General features: G+C 38.6%; 1 protein-coding gene across 3 annotated transcripts in view; it reads left to right on the forward strand.

Moving 5' to 3' along the window:
- RPN2 (ribophorin II) overlaps window positions 1-17,888 on the forward strand; it is a 55,735-nt gene that overhangs the window by 22,952 nt on the left and 14,895 nt on the right. For all 3 annotated transcript variants that reach the window (XM_070420284.1, XM_070420286.1, XM_070420285.1), the window contains exons 7-10: window positions 1,602-1,778; window positions 3,782-3,900; window positions 6,518-6,623; window positions 16,533-16,624. In XM_070420284.1, the coding sequence (XP_070276385.1) occupies window positions 1,602-1,778; window positions 3,782-3,900; window positions 6,518-6,623; window positions 16,533-16,624 (494 nt within the window). The remainder of the gene's footprint in view (window positions 1-1,601; window positions 1,779-3,781; window positions 3,901-6,517; window positions 6,624-16,532; window positions 16,625-17,888) is intronic.

Genomic DNA, 17,888 nt, shown 5'->3' on the forward strand with positions numbered 1-17,888 from the left:
TGGTACCTCATTGTTGTTTTGATTTGCATCTCTCGGATGATTAGTGACTTTGAGCATGTTTTCATATGTCTCTTGGCTTTCTGAATGTCCTCTTTTGAAAAGTGTCTATTTAGGTCCATTGCCCATTTTTTGATTGGATTGTTTATCTTCCTATTGTTAAGTTGCATGAGTTCCCTGTAAATGTTGGAGATTAAACCCTTATCGGTAATAACATTTAGAACTTTCTTTTATGCATTAGGAGTTCTGTGCTGAGTTTTTTCAAGTGAACAGTAAATGATTATCTGCCTGGGTAATTTGAATTAATTTCATATTTTCTATGGAGGACATGATCTAATAATTTATTCATGTATTAGCATTCTTATGTTGTCTTTTCCTTCATCCTAAGTATAGGAAGTCTGGAGATATCATAATGCCTTTTAATTTCTGTTTTTGAGTTAAAGTGCAAAAATGTGGGTCTTAGGATACAAATCATCTAGGGACTTTTTTATGCACAATATGTTAGATAAGTTGGTGATATTCTTTGTATATAACTTAAACTTTTTCTTGCTTTATTCCCAAGCTTTTAGTAATCAGGTATTTGGATGGAGTAATTTTGCTGTCACTGTTTTTGACATAACCGTTCTGGTGAACAGTCACCCATTTTAACAAGTCAACAGCCTAGTGATGGAAAAATGTAATTGGTCAATTAAAGAAAATTATTTCATGTCGACTATGAATAACACTGTCGGGAACAAGAGAGCTTTTTTGTTAGATGGTAGATTTTAAAAAACAAAACTGATTGAAATGGAAAATTTTTCCTCCTAAGTAAACAACCTCCAGAATTTTAATAATGCCTTTTAGGTTCTACTTTTTAAAAAAATTGCTTTTAGTTTTCTCTTCTAAGCAGCCCATTAATTCTTAATGGAGAGTTATTTTAGTTTCTTTCTAATGTATATTTTGGCTGTTAGGCTGCCCTGTTCTGCTTAGAGGTGTGCTGTGAGGGAAGGTAGCTTAGCTGGGAGGGTGAGAGGAATCAGGAAAGAATGAATTTTATTGTGGAAGGACTTTGGGGACAAATAGACCTACATGTGAATTTTGGTCTTTTTTTTTTTTTTTTTTCCGTAAATAACTTGTAGGAGTTACTTAACCTCCTTTAGACTCAGTTTCCTTGTTTGAAAAACATTGATAATATTAGTCTTTTCCAGGTTTTTGTCAAGATTTGAGTTAATGCACATAAAGCACCTATAACAGTGTCTGGCACGTATAGACATTGAACAAATGGTTACTGTTTTGTATATTTTATAATATACTTTCATATCTCAGTAGTTACCTACAGGTACCTTGCAAATGTCTAGTAAACATTTAATAAATGGTTAACAAATAAATGCACGAATTTCAGTTTGTACTGGAAGATGTATAAAATAAACAACCAAATCTAAGTTTTAAACTTAAGTGAATATTTGCTTTCCCCCCATCTACCAACTTGGATTAATAGCTAAAAGACCTTCCATGTGAACACCTAGAAACAGATAAGGAATGACTTGAGCCAGTGGGGAGGGACGTTGGCTCTCCTGCCTTCCTGCTGGAGGAAGATCTCGAACTGCATTTCCCTTTTCTTTCAGGATCAGGTCATCCAGCTAATGAATACAATCTTTAGCAAGAAGAACTTTGACTCACTCTCAGAAGCCTTCAGTGTGGCCTCTGCTGCCGCTGCACTCTCCCAGAATCGCTACCACGTGCCAGTTGTGGTTGTATCCGAGGGCTCTCCTTCTGACACTCATGAACAGGCGATCCTGCGGGTATGACCTCCATGCCCCAAACATGCTGCCCTGATTGCCATTTCCAGTGTGAGGCTTTCAGAAATCTAAAGACTGCTACACAGTCTATTGTCACCCATGAGCACTTACCCAGTAATGTAGAGCAAGGCTCATTCCCTTAGCCTGGAAATGGGACATGACTACTGAGTGAGCTAGTCAGAAAACCCCTGAGATCCATTAAAAAAAAAAAAAAAGACCTTTTTTTTCTAGAGAAATTTTAATAATAAGGCTTTAAAAAAATTAAGTACAAGAAAATTGCATTCCTGGGTTCATAACTCCAGAGAAGTTTAGAGAAGTCTTGCTTCTAAAATACATTTTTTGACACCAAAACTTTCTAAATACATTATTTTAAAATTCCTGAGTACTTTTGGTACTTATAGTTGTTAAAATAAAATATCAGGTATCTTCCTTCCTGGTGTTGACAGTGTATCTTTCTGTCTCTTCATTGTATGACCCTCCTTCTCACTCAGCAGTAACCATAGACTTCTCTATTGTGTTAACTTGTTGAACAGAGAGCAAATGCACCATTATTGAATTCACTTAGAGATTTTATCTCAAATGAAACTTTTGTTGCTGTTGTTTGAAAATCACTGATAAGTTAGATCTTTATAAAAAAAAAATGAAGCATTTTATATCTAAACCTTGGGAGTTCCACATGGGACAGTTCTGTCTGTCCCATCAGTTCTATTTTCTGCAGATATTCTCCTGAGGAAGTGCCCTGTACTTCAAAATTGCCTCTCCTGCCCCTACTTACAACCTACTTAGAATGAGAAGTAACCTAATTAACATAATTCATCATGAGACAGTAAGTGGTACGAGAGCAAAGTAGAAAAATACTGTCTTGCAAACTGGGCTTGGGTTTGAATCCTAGATCAACCAGTGTGCAGCAAGAATTTTTAAAACATGAACTACCTGACTATTTAGTAGGGGCACTGACCTCTTTTTCCTTAGATTGTCAAATTAAAAAAAAAAAATGACAACAGCCAATACAACAATAGTTGTCCAGTATGAATGATTCAAAATTATACCAATTCCTTTGTCAGATTGGCAAAAAATATATTTTTTGGTGTGCTGCAGATTTTAGTAATTAGTTTAGTGTACCATGAAAAGAAAAAGGTTGAAAATCTCTGTCCTATTTGTCACTTAAGTGGCAATCCCACCTTTGGCAGTCCTTAAACCTTCTGTGACCTCAGTTTCTTCATCTCTAAAATAGAGATTAAGCTATCTATTTCTGATGATTGATGGGAAAATAAAGGACCTAGTTTTGTATCTGGCAAATAGTTGACTTTCAACAAGAGATAATTATTATTTTTTTTAAAATATATTTTATTGATTTTTTACAGAGAGGAAGGGAGAGAGAGAGAGAGTTAGAAACATCAATGAGAGAGAAACATCGATCAGCTGACTCCTGCACACATCCCACTGGGGATGTGCCCACAACTCAGGTACATGCCCTTGACCGGAATCGAACCCGGGACCTTTCAGTCCGCAGGCTGATGCTCTATCCACTGAGCCAAACCGGTTTCGGCAAGAGATAATTATTAATGTTATCCATATTTCTTTAATTTTCTCATTGCCCATACTTTCCTGAAGTATTTTTCTTGCTGATATGTATTTTTTAAATATATTCTGGTAGAGTGGATAGAACAGGGAACAGAAAGAAGGTCACATAACTGTATGATCTGGGGTCAGTCATTCTCTTTCTCTGGGCTCTAGTTTGCTTATTTGAAAAATGAGATCATTGGACAAGATCATCTTTAAGATCCTCCCCACCTTTAACATTCTATAATCTATCCCATTCCCAATATAATTGTGTTTTTCTGTATTTGATCTCTGATAGACAGTAGACCAAAGGTCAGTGAAGATTTTCTAAAATGAGGTGTTTCTTCTGCAGAGCTCACTCCCTTTAGATAAAACACCCTAGAACAAAATTTTGTGTTCCCTCCACCTTGGTTGCTACAGATAATTTTTAAATTTATTTCCAGTTGCAGGTCACCAATGTTCTGTCCCAGCCTCTGACTCAGGCCACTGTTAAACTAGAACATGCTAAATCTGTTGCTTCCAGAGCCACTGTCCTCCAGAAGACTTCTTTCACCCCTGTAGGGTAAGTTCTGAGCATATTTTTATCAGGGGCCAATAAACTTGTTTTGGAAAGTAGCTTGAAACAAAAATAACCCAGATTAATGCTGATATTACCAAGATCATAAAACCAAATTTACCTAAACTTTGGTTAGGTAAATTTGACCTACTGGTATCAAAATCCTATAGTTGTCTCTGTCTTGTCATCTATATCTATATATTTATATATAAAAAGATATATGTACAAATTAGCCAGGATGCCATAACAGTCACAACTGGCTCAGGAGGAGGCTGCGTACGCAGATGGGCGGGAGGGGACTGTGTGCATGGTGAGGCAAGCCACAGATGGCGCAGGCCCAGAGACAGGAGGTCGGGGGGCGGCCCTGGAGTGGAGACACACACGGGGGCCAGCCCCAGTGGCCATGGCATGGATGGGGTTGGGGTGGGCCTGGAGCGGAGACACACACACACAGGGGACCTGCCCCAGCCCCAGTGGTTGCGGCATGGCTGCCTGCCCCAGCAGCCGCTGTGCGCCAGCAGTCCCGCCTCTGCACGTGAGCTGTAGAGGAAACACCTTTTCTTACCGCTCATTGGCTAAGCTCCTTGTACGCCACTCACAGAGTTCTTGGTAACTTGCATAATAAAGAATCCAAGAAGGTGGTCTAGGGCTTTTCCACCTCACTCCTGGAGGAAAAAACGAAGGTCCGCTGCTGGAGGAGCTAAGAAATGTCATATCCTGCCCTAGCCAGTTTTGCTCAGTGGATAGAGCCTCGGCCTGCGAACCACAGGGTCCGGATTCGATTCTGATCAAAGGCATGTATCTAGATTGCAGGCTCGTCCCTGGCTGGGGCCCAGGTCAGGGCTCATCCAGGAGGCAACCAATCGCAGTGTGCCTCTCACATTGATGTTTCTCTCTGTCTTTCCCTCTCTCTTCCACGCTCTTTAAAAATCAATGGAAAAATATCCTCAGGCGAGGATAAAAAGAAAGAAAGAAAGAAATGTCATATCACATGAAAGAGACATCTTGAAAATGCCTAAAGAAAGTTGTCATTTTTTCGTGGTGAAGGGACTGGAGCCTGTGTTGATGAAAACACCTTGGTGGCTGTGGCGGCTGGCAGTGGCAGCAGCAGTGTGGTGATGGGGGTAGCGCCTTCCCCTGATCAGCCCGGTTGCCTCCTGCAGAGGGAGGCCAGACTGCGGCTTAGGCCCGCTTCCCTGTGGAGAGTGGGCCTAAGCCATCAGTAGGACATCCCCTGAGGGCTCCCGGACTGTGAGAGGGGGCAGGCTGGGCTGAGGGCCCCCCCCCCCCCCCGCCCAGTGCACGAATATATATATATATATATATATATATATATGAAAGCCTAATATGCAAATTGTCCTTTCACGAGTTCGACAGGGAGCCTGGAAGTTCAATTGCTCACTGTGATGTGCACTGACCACCAGGGGGCAGCATGGAATGAAGGAAGGCCGCGACCAGCAGCTGGGGAAGGGAGGTCCCAACCAGTGGCCGGCAGCCAGAAGGCCCCAATCGGCCCTGATCACCAGCCAGGCCTAGGGACCCTATCTGTACATGAATTTCATGCACCAGGCCTCTAGTTGTTATTTAGCCAGTTTTAAGTTTAATATTTTTTTTTATGTGTAATACGTGTTTATTGTAGGAAAAAATATGGTAAAACACACAAAAAAAATATAAGTCACCCATAATTGTACAACTTATACATAATTGCTATTAACATTTTGCTATCTTCTGTAGGCTTTTTTCTATGCATATAAATATATTTAAAAATTGAATTAAGATTATGCCTTATCTAAAACAATGTGTCATGACCATTTCCCCAAAAGGATTAATATTCTTTTATAGCCTTATTTTTAATGGCTACATATTATTGTTATGTAAATTTTTTAAAAATTAAAGGTCAATTTTATGTGAAACTTTGTTAAATGTTAAATTAGTAAGTTAATGAGATCAGGAACTTTGAGTTTTAGAAAGTGCAATTCTTAGTGATTAAAGATATGTAGGCAATATGTGAAATAAAAAAGCAAAGTCATTTTTAGGGATGATCAGTGGAATGGTAAAAGACATTGAGGATTTTGCTATGTAGTTAGAGTTAATCACTCTTTTCTTTTTCTCTTTCTTTTTTAACATAATGGGGATCATATTGTAGATTCACCTGTTTGGCATTTCATTGTGAAATGAAATCCCCAGAGAGGTGGGATTTTTTTGGAAGAGTTGATTTTTTAATTGTTTTTAAAGTTTTTCCCACATTATAATCAAAAGGGAAGAAGTGGTGTAGTCCTGGGTGCTATTGCTCAATGATTAGAATGTTGTCCCATGCATCAAGGGCACTTACCTGGGTTACAGGTTTGATCCCCAGTCCCTGTCGGGGCATGTGCAAGAGGTGACCAATTGATGTGTCTCTCTCACATAGATGTTTCTTTCCTTCTCTCTTCCTCTCTCCCTCCCTCCTTACTTCTTCTAAAAATCAGTGGAAAAAAATAGCCTCCGGTGAGGATTAACAATAACAACAAAATAATGGTGTAGCCCTGGACTGTCTCAAGGAGTGCCTCTCTTTGCAGCCCATTTGTTGTATTTATGACTTTCCCATGTGAGTGCTTGCTAACCCTGCTGTCATTCTTAACAGGGATGTTTTTGAACTAAACTTTGTGAATGTCAAGTTGTCCAGTGGTTATTACGACTTCTCTATCAAAGTTGAAGGTGACAATCGTTATATTGCAAATAGTTTAGAGGTAAGTGCTTTTCTTGTCTTCCCCGTTGCCATGTTGATATATCCAAAGAAATGACTGAATAGGCACACAGCATTGATTGTCTGGTATGTTGACTTCACTTTACGGTCATGTTAATGTGACTATATTAAAAGAGGGATAGGTTTGAAATATGCTATTTGACAGAATTAGCCAAGAACTTGATTATAGCAAGTTTTCTTTTATTTATAAATTAATTCATTTTCCATTTAACTTTTTAAAAATTTACACAAAATTGGCAAGTAGAAAAAATAAAAATCACCCATAATTCCACTGAGGCATAAGTATTCTTAAAATGTTTTTGTGGTGGGCCTTGATAGATTTAGAACAGTACTTGATGCTAATTGGTCAATGAAAAATATCAAGTGATAGATAGCACTGTGGTGAGCTCTTTAGGTGAAGTACAACAGAAAATTGGTAATCTTTTTTTGTTGTTGTTAATCCTCACTCGAGGATATTTTTTTCCATTGATTTTTAGAGAGAGTGGAAGGGAGGGGAAGAGACAGAGAGAGAGAAACATTGATGTGAGAGAGACACATAGACTGGTTGCCTCCTGCAAGTACGTGCCCTTGACTGGAATTGAACCTGAGACACTTCAGTCCACAGTCCAATGTTCTAACCACTGAGCGAAGTGGCTAGGGCAAAATTGGTAATCTTTTATATTGAAACTAGAGGCCCGAAGCACAAAATTCATGCAAGGAGCTTGGCCCTTGCAGCTGCGGTGGCTTGCCTTGGCCCTCGCAGACCTGGCTTTGTCAGGAAAGGCGGCTGGTCTAATTAGCATATTATGCTTTTATTATTATAGATGTGCTTCAGATGTTTAGCTGACTCTAGTTGTGTTGAAGATCCAAGTGGTTTTAAGGATGGAAAGCTATGCTTAATTTATCTGGTGCTTTGTGGGTATGAGGTATTTCACATGAGTGGTTTTCTTAGCTAATTGAAGTGTACCCCTTCAGGCACTGTGGCTTTCATTTTAACCTTTTTGGATAGACATTTACAATGAATTATGCATTTTCCTACTTTCTTTTTTTTATATATATTTTATTGATTTTTTACAGAGAGGAAGGGAGAGGGATAGAGAGTTAGAAACATCAATGAGAGAGAAACATCAATCAGCCGCCTCCTGCACACTCCCCACTGGGGATGTGTCTGCAACCAAGGTATATGCCCTTGACCGGAATCGAACCTGGGACCCTTGAGTCCGCAGGCCGACGCTCTATCCACTGAGCCAAACCGGCCAGAGCGATTTTCTTACTTTCTTAAACTATGGGAAATGGGTTAGCCTTTTCTTACTCTGAATTAGGATCATGAGTATGAACCCTTTATTGAATGCCTGTGACATGAGAAGTACAGTTCTGTGTACTTCTTTGTATATTATGTTATTCTTAGGACAACCACTAGAGATGGATGGAGTCATCTTCATTTCATAGTTGAGGCTCAAAGGGGTAGAGTAACTTGTCCAAGGACATCCAACTTACACTTGGGTGGATCTCCTGTACAGTACCAGGTTAGTGAGTGTGCCCTGGTAGAGAGCTAGTCTAGAGGCTGAGCTCTGTGCAGCTCCAGCAACTCTCCTTATGATATTGCTTTCTCCTTTTAGTTGTAATTTCTCAATGTTTCTGCCTCTGTTCTTTGCTGCTTCTACTCAACTACATTGTCATACACTCTGTTGGGTCAGGTGAACTTGGAGTAGTACTGTAACTTCCCTGAATAGTTAAATATATGCTGTTTGTGACAACTCTTTTCTTCACTATCAAATATCATTTTCTCACCTTTTTCTTTTTTTTTAATGTATTTTTTAAAAGCTCTGGTTCTTTTTTTAAAAAAATATTTATTGATTTATGATAGAGGAAGGGAGAGGGAGAGAGAGATAGAAATATCAATGATGAGAGAGAGTCATCGAGATCGGCTGCCTCCTGCACGCCCCCCGACTGGGGATTGAGCCCGCACCCCCAACATGTGCCCTGACCAGGAATCAAACCATGACCTCCTGGTTCATGGATCAGCACTCAACCACTGAGCCACAACAGCCGGACTCTACTCACCTTTAAATTAAAAATTTTAAAAATAATTTCAATCTTAAGTTGCAAAAATAGTATGAAGAATTCTCATATACTCTTTACCCAGCTTCCCCAAATATTAACATCTTATATAACGAAAATAATTATCAATACCAAGAAGTTTATCCTGATATAATACTATTAAATAGTCCACAGGCTTTATTTAAAATTCTGCTAGTTATCCCACTAATGTTCCTTTCTGGTCCAGGATTCAATCTAGGATCACATAGTCCTTTAGTTGTCATATCCCTTTAGCCTTCTCCAATCTAAGATAGTTTGTCTTTTGTGACTTTAACACTTTTTAAGAATACTGGCTAGTTACTTTGCAGAATGTCCCTCACTTTGGGTTTGTCTGAAATTTTCTCATAATTAAATTTAGGTTATGCATTTTTTGCAAGAATACTCCAAAGGGACGCTCTGCCTTTGTCAGTGCATCTTGTTAAACACAAGTATATGATATTGACATGCTAATCTTTATCACTTGGTGAAGGCGGTGTCTGCTAGGTTTCTCCACTGTAAAGTTGCTGTTTTTCTGCTTTGTAATTTAGTATTTGGTGGAATGATACCTTGAGACTCTGCAAATGTCCTTATGATCTTGCATGCAACAGTTAGTAATGTGGTACTTGCCAAAAGTGATTTTCTCTTTCTTTCTCCTTTCATTTCTTCTACATTTATTAATTAGAATTCTGTGGTAAAAAAACAAATAAAAAAACCAACTGTCTCACCCCACCCCAATTTAATTATTCATTCAATTATTTATAACACTTTGGACTCATGAATAATTATTTTACTTTGTAGATTATGATTCACTACTATCATTTATTGTGTTGCTCATATCCCAGATTTGGTCTTTGGAGAGCTTCTCAGGTTGGCTCCTGGGATACTCACTTTTTTTTAAATGATAAGACAAGAGACAGCTGGAAAGTTTGACCTTTCAAAAGTGGGGCATTACTTAACATAGGTAGATTACACACTTATATTTAAAGTTTGGCAGAAAGGAAGATGTTTTTATGGAACTCTAGTCTCTGCCTTTTCTCAGCCTCATGCCTGACCTTTTTGGGCAGGAGGCATTTGGTCCTAGTCCATTCACTAACACAAAGTTTGGATAGGAACTATTGTAGTGCGTGCCTTAACATGTGAAGTCTAGGTTCTTTCCATTTTCGCTTCCTTCCTTAAGGGGCCTTATTTGCAACTGAACACATTAAAAGGCAATTTTTTTCCTTTGTTGTCTGCAACCTCTTCTTCTTCTACCTCTACAATTGATAATAACATATTCATTTTAAGTACCATACCTGTAATCACAGTCATTCTTAACCTCTTCCTTTCTTTCCACACTCAACCACTTCTGGTCAGTCACCAAGTCTGTTGATTCCACCTTTGAGTGGCCTTTGCATGAGCCCTTTGTTCTTCAGTCGCAGTGATCCTAGTTGGGTAGAGCCCTATGCTTTCTATCTAGACCAGTGATGGCGAACCTATGACACGAGTGTCAGAGGTGACACGCGAATTCATTTTTTTGGTTGATTTTTCTTTGTTAAATGGCATTTAAATATTTAAAATAAATATCAAAAATATAAATCTTAGTTTTACTATGGTTGCAAATATCAAAAAATTTCTATATGTGACACGGCACCAGAGTTAAGTTAGGGTTTTTCAAAATGCTGAAACGCCGAGCTCAAAAGGTTCACCATCACTGATCTAGACTGATAAGATAGTTTCTGACTAGTTTCATCGTCATTGATCTCTGTCCTTTTATTTAATTTTCCATAAGTGCCACTAGAATGGCAAAAACACATTATTCCTCTGCATAAACATTTCATTGGTTCCTATTGTCTGTGAGTGAGGTCTAGACCCTTCAGTATGACTTAGAAGGTCCTCGACAAGGCACATGCACATACTTCAGTGTGGGTGCATCCCCATCGCCTCAGCTCTAGCTGCTTTTGACTGCATACTGATCCCCAAGTATGCTCATGCCTTTGGACTTCTGTTTCTTCCACCCAGTGCTCTTCCCTTTCCTTGCTCATATGCTGGTTCAGTGTGAATGGTGCCCCTTCATCGTGCTTTCCTAGAACTTAATTTTATTTTTCAGTATGCACTATTTTAAATACACAGAAAGAAACAGGGAATAATACAATTAATCCTCATGTACTACTGGCCATGCATCTTTTTCAGACCCTAACATTTTGCTGTATTTGCTCCATTTTGGGGGGAAGAAATAAAACCCCTATAGGTTAAATTCAAGCTCTCTGTATTTCTCAAACACTTTTCCCCCAGATTTTGGGTTTATTGTTCCAATGCCAGTTTTTACATGTAGAGTATGTACAGTGGGGCCTTGACTTACGAGTTTAATTCTTTCCGAGACCGAGCTCGTTAAGGAGCTCGTTAACTCAAATTACTCTATCAACTCAATGCAAAAAATCTGCCGAGAGACAGCTGGTATCTCAAAAAACTTGTTAGTCGGGATACTTGTAAGTCAAGGCCCTACTGTATTTTTAAACAATATGTTGCATTGATTTGCATCTTCTCGAAATTTATGTATTGCATTACACTATATGTTCCATTTGCAATTTGCTTGTTTTCACTCAATATTAATTTTATGACAGTTAGCCATATTTATACATGTAGAACTAGAGCTATATGCATAAATATGGATAATTATAAAAGTAATCATTTTGTGAATAAATCAGATTTTATTCATTTTCCTATTGTTGGACATTTAGATTTCCACTATTACAATGCTGCTGTGAACATCTTAGTACATGTTTCCTTATGCATGTCTTGTTTATCTAGAGCATCGATTTTCAACCTTCTTCATCTCATGGTACACATGAACTATTACATGTTGCAGCACTTCTTTTTATATTCTGGTACAAGTCTCTTAGGAGGTATATGATTTGCAAATACTTTCTCACAGTCTCTAGGCCCTCTTTTCCCTTGTTTCCTTTGAAGCACGAAGAACTTTAATTTTGATGAAGTCCAATTTCTTTATTTTTCTTTCACTGCTTGTGCTTTAAGTGTTATACTTAAGAAACATTGCTTAATGCAAGGTCATGAAGATTTACTCCTGTTTTCTTATAAGAATTTTGTAGTTTTAGCTCTCACATTTAGGTTTCTGATCCATTTTGAGTTAATTTCTATGTATGGTCTGAGGTATGGGTCTAACTTTCTTCTTTTGCATGTGGATAGCCAGTTGTCCCCAGTACAGTTGTTGAAAGGACTTTTCTTTTCTTGTTGAATTGCCTTGGCATCCTTGTCAAAAGTCAGTTGACCATAAATTTAAGAGTTAATTTCTAGACTTGCACTTCTGTTTCATTAGCCTGTATTTTTATCTTTATACCACCAATACTGTGCTGTCTTGATTACTGTAATAGCTTGGCGTTTTGTACAAAATTCAAATTTGGTGTTTGTCCAAGTGTTTCTGTGGTTGTTGGGAAAATTATCGAAGTACAAAATAGCAGAAATAGAACAGTTAATAGCTGTTATTCGTGCAATGAAATAAGCCCTCATTTAGGCCATTGCTGTCCTTTTACTTCACAGTGATGGGGTAAACATTTCAAAATCTCCTCTCCCCCTTTTCATTACATTAGAGCTTTATATGTGCATGTTTGTGTGTGTGCATGCTCTAACTTCTGTCGCATAGGCGGCTTTATTTTGTAATTTCAGTAATAGTCACACTTATAGCCTTAGAGTGGGTGAGCAGGTCCTGTTTACTCTCCTGAGGGATGCTTGACATTGGTCAGAGTGCATTAACAGTGGTTTGGTATGAAAGGCCTGTAATAGCACTCACTGCATTGCACTTGCTGTCAGAGGAAGCATCGGTTTTAGAACTGTCTTTAGCATTAATTGCCCCTAATGCACCATCAATTTTGACAATAATGAGCTAAACAGAGGGGTTATTACTCAGCATAAAGACCACATTTCCTGGAGTTAAAACATTTTTTGAGGTGTATGTGGCATGCAGCACAGCCAAAGAAAGGACTTAGCATGATTCACTGTAAAACAGGTTTAGCTGCATTTAAAGTGGCTAAACAAGTCCCCTCCCTCTTATAAAAACTAATCTTGCTGTGCTTGGTTAAAGGAAGAAGCTAACCAACAAGTATCCTACTTTGAACCCTTTATAACAGGGCTTTGAAAAAAGTTACGATGGTTTTTATTTCTCAGTTTGCTTTAAAAGAGTATCATAAAAATGCTTTTCTTTTCAATGTTTTCAGAGACCCATTTGTAGTAAGATTTTAGGAATAGAAGGATTTTTCAAAAACTTCCCTATTTAAGAACTGCCCTACAATATTTCTGTATAATAAAGCTGCAACTTAGGATGCCTTTTAAAATTAGGGCTGAGAGCAAACCCCAATTGGCTTGAGTTCACTGTAGTTTGCCCTTTTGTCATTCGTGTGTCTGTATTGTCTGGGAATACTTATGATATTCTTAGAACAAACACAATTGAATCTTGATTAGTAGACTTTAGTGATCATCTTATTATTGTAAGTTTATAGTCGGGAGTCTAAGCAAAAATCTAATGGCTTCCTTATCACTATAATTAGCATATATGGAAGAGCCTTACACTAGTCTTTGAACATCAGTTTGTGTATATCCATCTGCTGAAAGGAGAGTAATTATTTTCAAAATCATATATATTGGGTGGTACTTTTGGGGTGGTGGTGGTACTTTTTAATACAAAACATTTATAAAGAAGAAGGTAATTCTAACCGGTTTGGCTCAGTGGATAGAGTGTTGGCCCATGGACAAAGGGTTCCGGATTCGATTCCAGTCAAGGGCATGTACCTTGGTTGCAGGCTCGATCCTCAGTAGGGGGGGTGCAGGAGACAGCTGGTCGATGTTTCTCTCTCATCGAATGTTTCTAACTCTCTATCCCTCTCCCTTCCTCTCTGTAAAATCAATGAAAACATATTTTTTTTTAAAAAGAAGGTATATGGCATGCAATCTTATTACTCAAATAATCCCTATTTTTAATAAAAATAGTAAAATATGCATGTAGTTAAAAAAAATTCAAGGTACCAAAAGATATGTAATGGCCGAAACCAGTTTGGCTCAGTGGATAGAGCATCGGCCTGCGGACTGAAGGGTCCCAGGTTCGATTCCGGTCAAGGGCATGTACCTGGGTTGCGGGCACATCCCCCGTGGGAGATGTGCAGGAGGCAGCTGATCGATGTTTCTCTCTCATCGATGTTTCTAACTCTCTATCTTTCTCCCTTTCTCTCTGTAAAAATCAATAAAACATATTTTAAAAAATATATATGTAATGAAATATAAGAGCCTTCTCTCAAACCCTCAATCCAGTCCTTCTCCTTATTGAGAATCCATTATTAGCAGTTAACTGTTCACTTTAAGAAAAAGAAGGATGCATGTATCAATGAATGTCTGCATAGCCTTTCTTATTTGCACAAAAGGGATCATTCTATAAGCAGCTGTATTCTTTGCTTTTGTCACGAAGTAGAGGCCTCCAGCTTTTTCCTTGGGGGTCTATTCAACTTAATGGCCTCCTCTCTCCTCCCCCAACCCCCCCAATAATTCACCCAGTTGCTTAGACTTGATCACAGGCAGTGATGTTAAGTATAATTCTTCCAATAGATGGCTGTGTATTCAAAAGTAGGAGTCTGTGGACATCTACCTTGTTCTTTTGAATTGCTTCATAGTAATTCATAGCATACATGTGCCATTATTTACTTAACTTGTCTCCTGTTTATGGGCGTTTAGGTGGGACGATGATTTCAAGATCACATTTACAAATTAAATGAGTGAGTTCTTAAGAGAATGAGTCACTGGAGTGAAGAGGGACTTATTTAATGTTGGTGAAGTTTGCGGAGTAGTTACTATGAAGACAGATGTTTTTTTTAATAGTATGGGGTCTTGCTAAACAACTCCTTCCTTACATTTTCTACTTCCCAGCCAGGGATACCCTAAGGCCAACTTGAGTCACGGTCCTTCTGTGCTTTTGTAGCACTTTGTATATTCTTCCATTAAAGCAGCCTGGTCTCTTATAATTTAGCTTTGCATATATGCGTCCCTTGAGGACAGGAAGTACATTTTGCCATCTCTGTATATCCCCTGTACCTAGGTGCTCCAGATGAACCTTCCACTTCAGTTTTTCTTCAAATGGAAGTAGTGTCAGTGTGTCTCTGGGTTGAGCTTTATATAGAAAGAGAGCCTGCTGTTTCTGTGTTCGGTATGAGTTGTGAAGCTGTTGCTCAGCAGAGAGCCCAAAGAGTCAGTAGAGGCTCCCAGCTCTCTCCTTGGGGGTTTATTCAACTTAAAGGCCGACTGTTTTCCCACACTGCCTAATCCACCCATTTGCCTAGATTCAGTGACAAGCAGTGATACTAAATATAATTCTGTCAATAGGTGGCTATGTATTCAAAAAATAGATAACAGCCTTACGGCTTTTGATAATAAATCTTTTACATTCAAGTTTCTTTTCTTTTTTTTTTTAAAGCAAAACAGAACACCCCTATTCAATCTGATAATGCAGGCTGTTGTCACAAAATAGTTATGATGGCAGAAGAGAAGGCTGTTAAAAGGAATTATTTGATAGTTATCTTTATTCTTTTATAATTTTTCTTATTTGTCCTTGATTTGAGACTGTCACACCTTGATAGTACATTTTAGAAAAATGCTGAAGCTATCCTTCATTTATTTCTCCAGTCCTTTATCTCTCTTCCTTGATCTTGACTTAGACTATAAACCAGTGGATTTTGGCAAAGATTTCCTTAAGTATTGCATTCAGGCTTATCAGATATTTGGAAATCTCACAGATGTTTACACATAAGTGCCTTTGGTGTGTTTGCATAATTTGCACATTCGAATTTAGATTTTAAATTAAAAAATTCTCTATGAATAGACAGTATATTTTCTGTCTTTTTTGGAATTTTATATTTTAATTTTTAAAAATTTGTGTACTGGCATCAGTGAGCTCTTTGTGAAGACGTTTATAAGGAATGTATAGAATTCAAACATGATAAGAGTCAAAATGGACTGGTTTGTGCTTATAATAAACTCTAAAATTTCCGTGGTTTAAAACAGCGGTTGCCAACCGGTGGTCTGTGGACCACTGATGGTGTGGTCTGTGAGGTCCGAAAGGTTGGCAGCCGCTGGCTTAAAACAAGAGGTTCTTTTTGGCCCATGCTAGGTATATAATCTGTCAACTGGAGGCTCTGCTTCATGTTTTCCTTACTCTAGGACCCAGGCTAAAAGAGCAAACCTTTCTCTGTGCATTGCCCATGTCAGAGGGAAAAAGAATCACACGCTGACTCTTAAAGTTTTCACTTGGAAGTGACACACGTCACTTTTGCTCACATTTCATTGGCCAAAGCAGACACATGGCTACGCTTGACTCCAGAGGGGCAGGGAAGTACAATTCCACCATATGCTCAGGAGAACCAGCAGTACTTGGTGAACAGTACAGATGGCTGCCATGGCTTCTTAGGTCTTCATGGGTAGACTTAGTCTGCTTGGGACAGAGTAAGTGTTGCTGGGAAGCTGGATAGCAAGGTGCCTAACATGGACTCAATTTCCCCATCTGAAATAGCACTGCCTTACAGAGTTGTGAGGATTAAATGAGATAATCTTTGTAAAGTCAGTGTCTTTCACATAGTAAACACTCAATAAACGTTAGCTATCATTAGAATTGAGTACCTGTTGATTTTGATTTAAGTTATTTGAAGGGTACTGCTTAAGGATTTCCCCCCTTATTCATTTTAAAGGACATAAGAAAAGACCTGGAATTGAAATGTGACCTCCTGGTTCTTAGTTTGGATATGTGTGTTAATTCCTGGGACATCTACCAGGTGACTTTTTGATTTTCTTCTGTGTTTCTCTCTAGCTCAGGGTCAAGATTTCCACTGAAGTTGGCATCACAAATGTTGATCTCTCCACTGTGGATAAGGATCAGAGCATTGCACCCAAAACCACACGGTAGGTGGGATGCCTCCTGGGCACAGGGGAGCTCAGGCTTGAGCTGAGCCCCTCTAGATGTCATTTCTGTCATCAGTGATCCAGCTTGCACTCCAAATTGAAGAGGCTATAGTTCTGCTGGCACACCACCAGGGTTGCTGCTTGGCATCCAAGCAGTTTGGGGAGATATCTGTACCAGCTGTCAGTCTCTGAGCAAACCGGTCCATGAAATAAGGAGTAAGTCTGAGTCAGTCAGCTATGTCACCAAGCACATTAAAGAAAAACTTTCTCAGTGAAGGAAGCAGTATATTAATTTATATTCTGGTGTAATCTCTTTGTCTTCACAGTCTTGAAGTTGCTTTGAGTGGCCTCATGGCAACTCTCTTTGGCCCACAGTGTGTCTGGAAAATGTTGGAAGCCTCATAGGTTCTTAGAACTGAGATGGCACATACCTAACAGTAGGAATATGATTCCCTTTCTCAAGTTCATGAAAGACATCATTGATCAGTCACAGCATTTGTTCCTGTTGAACTTAGAATCTTTTTTAACAGAACCTTCTAAGTAACCATTAGTAAAATTGATCAGGGTTCAGTCAGAACACTGTATGAAGCCCATTTGTCAGGCTTTTCCTAGATCCTAACTTTGAGGGGTCATCTATATCTTTGGGTATAGTCAGACCCCCATCTTAACTTGGGTGGATATAGATGCCAAAGAAAGTAGGTGAATCCTCAAGACCATTTTGAAGATGGGATATTAGCTAGAACCTACAAGAAAAACCTTTAAGTCCTGTGAAAGGGCTGGCCCTTCTTCCTCTGGTTTGGATAGTTTCATAGTGACACTGGAGATGAAAGCACTTTTGAAAATCCACTGAAATAATATCTGTGAGAGTGTTTTGCAAAGTTTAATGTTCTATATAAAGGAAGAGTTTTATTACTCATAGGTAAATATAAAGCCTAAGTATAAAATATAGCCAGGTGTGAGCTCTATAACCATTTTGCTTGTTCTACCCTCTGGCCATTTTAACCTAAAATACCGGGAAATAGCTTTGACAACAACAGTTTTCTCATAAAACTGCCCTTTCAGAAAATGACTTTTAAAAATCCAATTTCAGGCAGAAAAAGAAATTGAAAAAGTATCTAGGAAAACATACAGCATTAAAAAAAAGAAAAACTTAGAAGTACCCTTTTTTTCCTTTGCATTTCCTACCCCATTTTCCAACCTTGCTCACATATGCTGTTAACATTGATCTGATTATTATTTCTCCTTGTGGTTTTGCCATCCCAGC

This window comes from Myotis yumanensis, unplaced genomic scaffold, assembly GCF_028538775.1.
Source record: "Myotis yumanensis isolate MYYU_CA2020_CCGP unplaced genomic scaffold, mMyoYum1.0.hap1 SCAF_7, whole genome shotgun sequence".
NCBI classification, from domain to species: Eukaryota; Metazoa; Chordata; class Mammalia; order Chiroptera; family Vespertilionidae; genus Myotis; species Myotis yumanensis.